At 41.1% G+C, this 10000-nt stretch overlaps 1 protein-coding gene across 1 annotated transcript; it reads right to left on the bottom strand.

Annotated features, from left to right (window-relative positions):
• Window positions 1-2691: 2691 nt before the first annotated feature.
• LOC143017492 (larval cuticle protein 2-like) lies at window positions 2692-3532 on the bottom strand. Its single transcript, XM_076172280.1, has 3 exons — window positions 3524-3532; window positions 2987-3114; window positions 2692-2863 (listed from the first exon to the last, which is right to left on the bottom strand). Exons 1-3 carry the CDS (start codon window positions 3530-3532, stop codon window positions 2692-2694), a joined length of 309 nt encoding a protein of 102 aa, XP_076028395.1.
• Between the last annotated feature and the right edge of the window lie 6468 nt (window positions 3533-10000).

The following is a 10000-nucleotide window of genomic DNA, read 5'->3' as shown; positions in this document are numbered from 1 at the left end:
AATGATAACAAAACAAAAACAAATAATATAAAATAAATAATAATTATTACAGCATCTTGCTTAGGTGTTCATCTAAATGATTTTTAAAGCTTCGAACTGAACTACATTGCACTGCCTCTGCAGGAAGTTTATTCCATTCATTAACTACACGGTTGGCGAAGTTGTTTCTACCCACTTCCAAAATGAATCTATTTCCGGACAGTTTGAGACCATTGTTTCTTGTCTGATTCTCATTCAGTGTAAAAATTTTGTCACTTTTGATGTTGTCAATTCCCTTTAGAAATTTATGAACAGATTCATATGTTTTAGTCGATTGTCGTATGATTTATTTTTGATATTTGGAATCAGTTTTGTGGCTTGCCGTTGTACTTTTTCCAATCTGTCTATGTCTTTAATGAGATTCGATGACCATACGGAAACAGCATATTTCAAATGTGGACGAACTAACGATTTATATAGCTTGTTAATGAGTGATGGACTTTTGAAGTCAAAAGATCGCGCAATCAGTCCTAGAATCTCATTTGCTTTCTCAGAGGCTGAAATACACTGCTTGGATGATTTGAGATCGTTACTGATAATTACGCCGAGATCTTTTTCACTATTCACTTTTGTTAACGAATTTCCAAATAACTTGTAATCGTACTTACTGTTATTTTTACCTATGTGCATTACCTTGCATTTACTTGTGTTAAACTTCACTAGCCACTTTTCAGACCATTGCTGTAATTCATCAGCAAATTTGGAAACAGTATATTTTAGTCCATGATCTATATCATTTATATATACTATGAATAGAAGTGGACCAAGAACGGAACCCTGAGGAACTCCACTTGTAACACTTTTCCATCTAGAAGTTTTTCCATTTAAAACAACTCTCTGTTTTCGATCATTTAACCAATTACTAGTCCAACTTAATAGGCTACCACTTATTCCGTGTGAAGCTAATTTAGTAAGTAGTCTTTCGTGGGGGACAGTATCAAACGCTTTTGCAAAGTCTAGATATATTAAATCTATATTGTTTCTTTTGTCAAAATTTGAGAATGTATGCTAGCTGATCTTTGTTTTATCTTTCGTGCAAGACCTACTCAATATAGGTGGCTCTGTAGATATTTCTACTTCTAATCAAAATAGGTATTCTGATTATCAAGATACATAAACCTGTCTTTCAACATGAAGATGTTAACTCTCAAATAGAATATACATATACATCATACAGGTGGTGGAATAGATAAAGAGAACAGTTAGAGACAATTCACTAGCATTTCTTTCATATAAACACTTTTCAGGGGCTGTACACACAACGCAGTAAATCTTACCTTATTTACTACGGATAAAAGATTGGTCACATCCCAATATGATTCCCTTGTCTCGCTCCCGACTCAGATATATCGATACCATCCTCGTCATTTCTCTAAGGAGAACCAAGTTGGATAACAAATTGGCTTTCCTGGTTACGATAACCTGTGGAAAAGACGGTAATACAAAGTTTTCGGTCCACAGGAAGAATACCAACAACTGCCACAAAATAAAGAGGGAATACCAAGGATCTTCTCCATAGATTAATCCTAATTCATACCACCTTTAGCAGACGTTTAACCCTCTTTGTTCACGGTGACAAAATAAAAAGAGTAGCTGTAATGTTTCCTCTTTGTCTTCCGCATATGTAGTGAGGAATTCCTCGTCGAGGAGATTAACTATATTATCAATGTATTCAAAGGCTTTAGATACTCATAATGGTTAATGCACAGATTGAAAGAAGAAGCTGTAAGGCAAAAGAAGTAGAAGTAATTCAACTAAAGATCAAGGTGGATCCACATAGATTCCCAGTTCAAATTTTAGAGATGGTTGAGTGTTTTATCTTTATTTACACACACGTATTCTGTTTCAATTGTTTCCCTCATGTATTCTGTAGATGGCTGTATTTATCAAAATGCAACATTAAGGAGTTTGAATTTCTATGACTTATTGTCAAAATACATGAAGGCTGCTACCAAGTATTTTTGTTTGACTGATAATAACTTCTCAATTATAAAGAATTAGTGTCTGTCTTTATCAATATCCTTGAAGTAACTGCCCTTTTTCTACCAGTTTTCAGGATGCTTCCAGGTGGAATTAATATGAAAAAAATCATAAGAATTAAAAACTGAAAAATACTTGTAGCAAAAATTATATAAGGTATTGTTTTCAAAGATATGTATAGACATTTGTAGAGAAATGTTCAAAGGAACTTGCAATAACTGCTAATGAATGAAATAGATGTGGACAAACACATATGGCTATGGGAAAAGTCTGAAGTTTACTTGAACGCACAGAGGAAAGGAATAGATATAATATGAAAGTGAAATCTAGATATCTGTGATGTTACTGCATATGTTTTATATTCAAACATATATATATATATATATATATATGTGTACATATATATATATATATATATATATATGTATATATATACAGTTGTGTATATGTATATGAATATATATATATATATATATATGTGTGTGTGTGTGTGTGTGTGTGTGTGTATATTCATATTTCAAGGAGCATTTTCAGGTTTTATGATAGTGACTATCAAGGGAAAAGAAATTATCTTTAAAAGTTTTCGTGTATTTATTTCAAATCAATAAATAGAGCATTGGATGAAAGGGTTGAGGTTTGGTCAAGCAGGTAAATCTTGTGTTCATAATTCGATTAGTCGTCGAGCTCGACAGAGTCGTCCTCGAGGGAGTCTAAGGGCACCTGGGCACCGTCGGCCCTGACGCCGGCGCCGCTGACGGGGACGGCGTTTGACTCGACCACGCGGTAACCGTGCTCATCAGCCACATACTTGACGAAGTGCTCAATGCCTTCAGGGGAGATCCAGCTGCCAAAGTAGAAAAAACATGTAAATGCTATTCGAGTTCCTTTAAGGTGCTACAGTTGTGATTATACATAATTATGTATTTTCTCCGAGAGGACAACATCATCTGATACTTGTGGAACCCACCTGAAGGAGCCAGTCACCTCATCACCAAAGTCTCCCTCGGCTTCGTGGTGTTGGTCGTCGAGTTCGATGTCGATGACTTCGTCGGGGCGGCAGGCCACGAAGGCGGCCAGGCCAAGGACCAGGAGGGCCTGAAAGTAACGAAAATAATAACAATTATAACTATGACGTCACAACTTCCACAGAAATAAAGATAGAATACTCTCTGGATAGTTGTCTGATAATCCGACACTTCAATTGAATGGTATGCATGAAACTCTACGAACTTCTGGTCCCTTGTGGGAAGACCTTCACTCTTTGGACTATGATCACTCTAAGTACATGCGGTCTTGATTAAACTGGATCACTTTTATTAGTTCCTTTACAAAGCGTCATCCAAATGGACATGGCATGATATATTTGATATGGTCGGGAGGAACTTGTCTCAACCAAATGTTAGCGAAAGATATTGCTCTGAAAGTCCACACTATGTCTGTTCTTGTAGAACATATGCATTGCCACCAGCAGGTAGATTGCTCGAAGAAACATTTGAATTTGGACACATTCCATGCACACGAATCAATGAAACTCGATGTACTAAAGGCAAATAGCTTATGGCAGTTGCTACATGTGTACAGATAGAAACAGTCACTTTCGCCTTATATGTTAAACAGCCAATATAATTGACGGCATTCTTCTCACGTGGTTAAGAGACGAGATCAATAGCCAGCGTGCCATTGAATTATTCCAATAAAGTATTGAATATCTCGACAAATGCTAGGTCATGCAAATGATTGACAGTGAATCATCATAAAAATACTATTGTTTCAACTGACCAGAAACAAGTTATATAATTGAATTTAGTAAGTGTAGGGAACTTACGGTGAAGAACTTCATGTTGAAGGGTCTTGGGAGAATGTGTAGTGAGGACAGGGGGGCCTCTAGTCTTATATATCTAGACGCCACGCCCAAATAGCTGATGGCTTTATGCAAGGTCAAGGTGAGAAAGGACTTCCCCTTACGCTCCGGCTGGCAGTTTTGCTTTTCCACCAGGTGACCCAGTTCTTCTCCGTAGCATCCGCTTGGTAGCACAGGTATCAAAAAGATCATGTACTGTATATGTGGCTGTGTGAGTTTGTCTGTTTATTTGTGTGTGTGTGTGTGTGTGTGTGTGTGTGTGTGTGTGTGTGTGTGTGTGTGTGTGTGTGTGTGTGTGTGTGTGTGTGTGTGTGTGTGTGTGTGTGTGTGTGTGTGTGTGTGTGTGTGTGTGTGTGTGAGTTTGTTTATTTGTGTGTGTGTGTGTGTGTGTGTGTGTGTGTGCATGTGCGTGTGTGTGTGCGCCTGTGTGTGTATGCGTGTGTGTGTGTGTGTGCGTGTATGTATGTGTGTGTGTGTGTGTGTGTGTGTGTGTGTGTGTGTGTGTGTGTGTATGCGTGTGTGTGTGTGTGTGTGTGTGTGTGTGTGTGTGTGTGTGTGTGTGTGTGTGTGTGTGTGTGTGTGTGTGTGTGTGTGTGTGTGTGTGTGTGTGTGTGTGTGTGTGTGTGTGTGTGTGTGTGTGTGTGTGTGTGTGTGTGTGTGTGTGTGTGTGTGTGTGTGTGTGTGTGTGTGTGTGTGTGTGTGTGTGTGTGTGTGTGTGTGTGTGTGTGTGTGTGTGTGTGTGTGTGTGTGTGTGTGGGCATGTGTGTGTGTGTGTGTGTGTGTGTGTGTGTGTGTGTGTGTGTTTCTATGCCAAACTTAATGACATCCTACAGGCAATCCCCAGAGAAGATAAGATCATTCTTGTTTGGGACTTCAATGCAAGAGTGGGGAGCAGTCATCATCTTTGGGACGGGGTCTTGGGACGCCATGGAGTTGGTAAGTGCAACGACAACGGCTTACGCCTTCTAACATTCTGCTCCCAACACCATCTAACCATCACAAACACAATATTTCAGCTCCAAAACAAGTTTAAAACCACCTGGATGCACCCAAGATCCAAAATATGGCATTTGCCTGATTACGTAATTGTGAGACGCAATGATATTGAGATGTAAAGATAATAAGCTCCCAAAAAACACCTTGACCTCAAAGCTCTGAACATTAATGCAACTCGCTCTAGCCTACAGACCGAATTATTAGCTCATCTCACCTTGCCAGCCCCTATAAATGATCCCATATCAACAGAATACCTAACAGAAAAGTGGGATAGCATCAGTGAAGTCCTCAACACTGCTAAGGATGTTCTGGGCTTCTGAAGAAGAAGGCAACGAGACTGGTTTGATGAACAGTCAGAGGGAATTCACCAACTAATAGATGAGAAAAACCGGTCACATCAAGCAGTGATTGTCAACCCAAATCCAACAACACGTGGCAAACTAGCAGACCTCCGCTCCAAAGTCCAACACGAAACTAGAAAAATGCAGAATGAATGGTGGACCAACCTCGCCACTGAGATCAAAGGTTTCGCGGATACAGGGGACCAACATCAATTTTACAATGCCCTTATGACAGCCTATGGCTCACGAAGCAATAACCTCTGCCCTGTCCAAAGTGCTGACGGTTCCACACTCTTCACCGAGAAGACCGAAATGCTCAGGCGATGGGCTGACCATTACCAAGAATTATTGAATAGACAAAACCCTACTGACCCTACTTTTCTCGACAGCCTTCCCAACTTTCCTATAATTCAAGAATTGGATGACATACCAACCATCCAAGAAATGAGCCGTGCAATCAACAGCCTCAAGAACAATAAAGCCACTGGTCCTGATGGCATCCCAGCTGAGCTCCTAAAGCATGGTGGACAAGCTGTTGTGAACTGTTTCCACGATATAATTCAAGAAGTGTGGCATTCAAGTTGCTGCCCACAACAATGGAAAGATGCATATCATCAGCATTTACAAAAAGAAAGGGGACAGGAATATCTGTGGCAACAGTCGAGGCATCTCCCTTCTGTCACATTCAGGGAAGGTAGTCACTAGAATATTATTGTCTCGAATTATCAACAACATCATAGAACAAGTATTACCTGAATCTTAGTGTGGCTTCAGGCAAGAGCGCAGCACAGTCGACATGGTGTTTGTGGCAAGACAGCTCCAAGAGAAAAGCATTGAGCAACACCAAGACCTCTACATGATGTTTATAGATCTTGCTAAGGCTTTTGACACTGTGAACCGTCCTCTCCTATGGCAAGTACTTGTAGAATTTGGATGCCCACCAACATTTCTGGGTGTACTGAGAGCCTTTCACGATCGCTTTATGGCTCGAGTGTCCAGTTCTGGCCTCAAATCTGAGCCATTCCTCGTTGAGTCAGGTGTGAAGCAGGGGTGAGTTATTGCTCCCATTTTATTCAATTTATTTCTCGCTGCAGTCTCCAACATTGCTAGACAGCAAATCGATCCTGCTGATGGTGTCAGGTTGTCGTACAGGCTGGATGGCAATCTCTTCAATCTGCGACGCCTCCAAGCCAAAACACGTGTGTGTGACAGATGAGGTAATCCATGAACTGCAGTACGCAGATGACACTGCTTTAGTGAGCTCATCCAAAGGGGTCTTCAGCGCACCATGAACGCTGTCTCAAATACATATACCAGATCTGGACTAGTCATCAGCATAAACAAAACAGAAGTGCTCAGTATCTCTGAACAACAAGAGCCTCCGGAATTCACTATCAATCAACAACCTCTGAAAAACACTGAAGAGTTTACCTACCTCGGTTCAGTGCTCACTGACTCCTGTGACCTGACAAGCGAAATCCAACGCCGCATTGGTTTGGCAGCAGCAGCTTTTGGTAGACTATCACACAGAGTGTTCTTGAACCGCAACCTCACCACCACCACCACCACCACCACCACCACCACCACCACCACCACCACCACCACCATCATCACCACCACCACCACCATCATCACCACCACCACCACCACCACCACCACCACCACCAAGGTTTCTGTGTATAAGGCAATCTGTCTCTCCATCCTTCTCTCCATGCTTACAGCGCATACTGGGTCTAAAATAGTGACACAAGGTACCTCACAGTGAAATCCGTCGACGCACACAAATGGACCCACTGGAAACAGTCTTAACCCAACGTCAACTACGGTGGCTAGGGCATACCATCCGCATGCCAGAAGAGAGACTCCCACGTAAAGTTCTCTATGGAGAACTTGCTGAGGGCAGACGCCATCCTGGGGGCCCACGTAAACGACACAAGGACCATCTGAAAACAACGCTGAAAAAATGTGGCATCGAACCCACCACCATTGAAAATGCTGCTCCCGATCGGAGAGAATGGCGATCTACATGCCAAAACAGCTTAGATACTCTCACTTCCACCTACAACGATCGGGCAGAACATCGAAGACGGCAAAGACATGCGGCACATCAGGCAGAGGGTAACTTTCCCTGTGATACCTGCGGCCGTATATGCAAATCGAGAATCGGACTCCACAGCCACCAGCGAGTTCATCTGGCGTAATACCACTTCTAGGCATGGTGCAACGTCATCGTCGTCAGCGACGGACTACTATAAGCTAAGCTAAGTGTGTTAGTGTTAGTGTTAGTGTGTGTGTGTGTGTGTGTGTGTGTGTGTGTGTGTGTGTGTGTGTGTGTGTGTGTGTGTGTGTGTGTGTGTGTGTGTGTGTGTGTGTGTGTGTGTGTGTGTGTGTGTGTGTGTGTGTGTGTGTGTGTGTGTGTGTGTGTGTGTGTGTGTGTGTGTGTGTGTGTGTGTGTGTGTGTGTGTGTGTGTGTGTGTGTTCACTTTGGTCTTTGGATCACGTGTTGGACTCGTGATCGACAGCTATTTCCCTCCTGGAAGAGAGCTCAGAGCTCGTAGGTCCGATCTATGGGTAATTCTATGACCTTACACACACACACACACCCAACTCCCCGCTCACGAGAGTCAGAGTAACGACCCGAAGCGCAGCTGTACCGAAATAATTTCGATCCTGGGCAGGATTCGAACCAAGCACTACGGGCACCACCATGCTAGTAGTTCAATCACCCATTGGTAGTCTACTATTAAACAAAAGACCCTCCCAATCATCTCCATCAGCCTAAGGAGTCCGCCAACCTCTACCAACCTACTCCGGCACACTTCTCCATCCTGTCTCTTCAACTTGTAGCTGATAGCCTACGACTGGGAGCGTCTTGTCAGTAACCCAGTTGCTCCATCTCCATTCCTTTATTCTAGTTAGCTTCCTTATTCATATTCACTTCTACTCCTCTATCAACTACACAATATCTGAATCACTCCATTCTGCTTTCTCACCCATCTCGCCGTCTTTTTTGTCTAACGTTATTTCCATCATTGATCTCTCTATTCCTCTATAGAAGCCCTAGTTTTGCAGGCTCTAATTAGTATGAGTAAAATTGTATCGTCTTTCTGTACTCATTTATTAATCTTGTTTTTTCTGTATTTTTATGCTGTAGAATTCCAGCCATTTGTTTCACATAAATCATCTGTGGAACTTATAAGATGTTCATGCATATCCTACTTGCACATCGAGTTTAGTATTAACGTTTGTTCTAACGAGTCAATTGTCTTTTCGTAATCTACAAAAATTAAACACAAATATTTACTCCATCTCTCCATGGAAGAAGAGGTGGGGACTGCCATGCTGCTACCATTATTTTTTCTTTCTCCTTCCGGACCTCACTCAGTCCCACGATATCCCAGCTGATGTTTTCCAGTTCTTTTATCAAACTCTTTAGTTTGTGATTTTATGAGAAGGTTCTGACGTTGTAAATATATATTCCCATTATATTTAGGATATTTCATGTCGAAGACTTTGATCTACCTGGAGAGTGCATAATTACATACGGTGGTACATTACACCAAAGCACGTGAGGCAACGCCGTTGGTTCTTTAAGTGCCGATGTCCAACAAACGTGCCCTCAAAATCAATGGCTGGGCTGTCCATGAAGTCTCAGGATGTTACAGCAATCTCATTTCGTGGACACCAAGTTTCTGCTGAACTACATCTTTAGTGCCATCTCATTCAATATATCCTACGATTGTGAATGTATGCTAGCTGATCTTTGTTTTATCTTTCGTGCAAGACCTATTCAACATAGGTGGCTCTGCAGATATTTCTACTTCTAATCAAAATAGGTATTCTGGTTATCAAGATACTTAAACCTGTCCTTCAACATGAAGGTGTTAGCTCTCAAATAGAATATACATATATATTATAAAGGTGGTAGAATAGGTAAAGAGAACAGTTGGAGACAATTCACTAGCATTTCTTTCATATAAACACTTTTCAGGGGCTGTACACACAGTGCAGTAAATCTTACCTTATCTATTACGGATAAAAGATTGGTCACATACCAATATGCTTCCTTTGTCTCCCTCCCGACTCAGATATATCGATACTATCCTCGTCATTTCTCTAAGGAGAACCAACTTGGATATCAAATTGGCTTTCCTGGTTACGATAACCTGTGGAAAAGACGGTAATGCAAAGTTTTCGGTCCACAGGAAGAATACCAACAACTGCCACAAAATAAAGAGGGAATACCAAGGATCTTCTCCACAGACTAATCTTAATTAATACCACCCTTAGCAGACTTTTAACACTTTTTGTTCACGGTGACAAAATAAAAAGAGGAGCTGTAATGTTTCCTCTTTGTCTTCCGCATTTGTAGTGAGGAATTCCTCGTCGAGGAGATTAACTATATTATCAGTGTATTCAAAGGCTTTAGATACTCATAATGGTTAATGCACAGATTGAAAGAAGAAGCTGTAAGGCAAAAGAAGTAGAAGTAATTCAACTGGGAATCTATGTGGATCCACCTTGATCTTCAAGGTGGATCCACATAGATTCCCAGTTCAAATTTTAGAGATGGTTGAGTGTTTTATCTTAATTTACACACACGTATTCTGTTTCAATTGTTTCCCTCATGTATTCTGTAGATGGCTGTATTTATCAAAATGCAACATTAAGGAGTTTGAATTTCTATGACTTTTTGTCAAAATACATGAAGGTTGCTACCAAGTAATTTTGTTTGACTGAGAATAACTTCTCAATTATAAAGAATTAGTGTCTTCATCAATGT

Source organism: Oratosquilla oratoria, chromosome 32, assembly GCF_046742065.1.
Source record: "Oratosquilla oratoria isolate Oo_2021 chromosome 32, ASM4674206v1, whole genome shotgun sequence".
Taxonomy (NCBI): Eukaryota; Metazoa; Arthropoda; class Malacostraca; order Stomatopoda; family Squillidae; genus Oratosquilla; species Oratosquilla oratoria.
The sequence above is the reverse complement of the archived record's forward strand: the minus strand, read 5'-3'. Positions and strand labels throughout refer to the sequence as shown.

Excerpts from the sequence above, each read along its gene's own strand:
- LOC143017492 (XM_076172280.1), bottom strand. Across the intron at positions 2,864-2,986 it reads GAGGTGACTGGCTCCTTCAG|CTGGATCTCCCCTGAAGGCA; the intron begins GTGGGTTCCACA and ends CTACTTTGGCAG.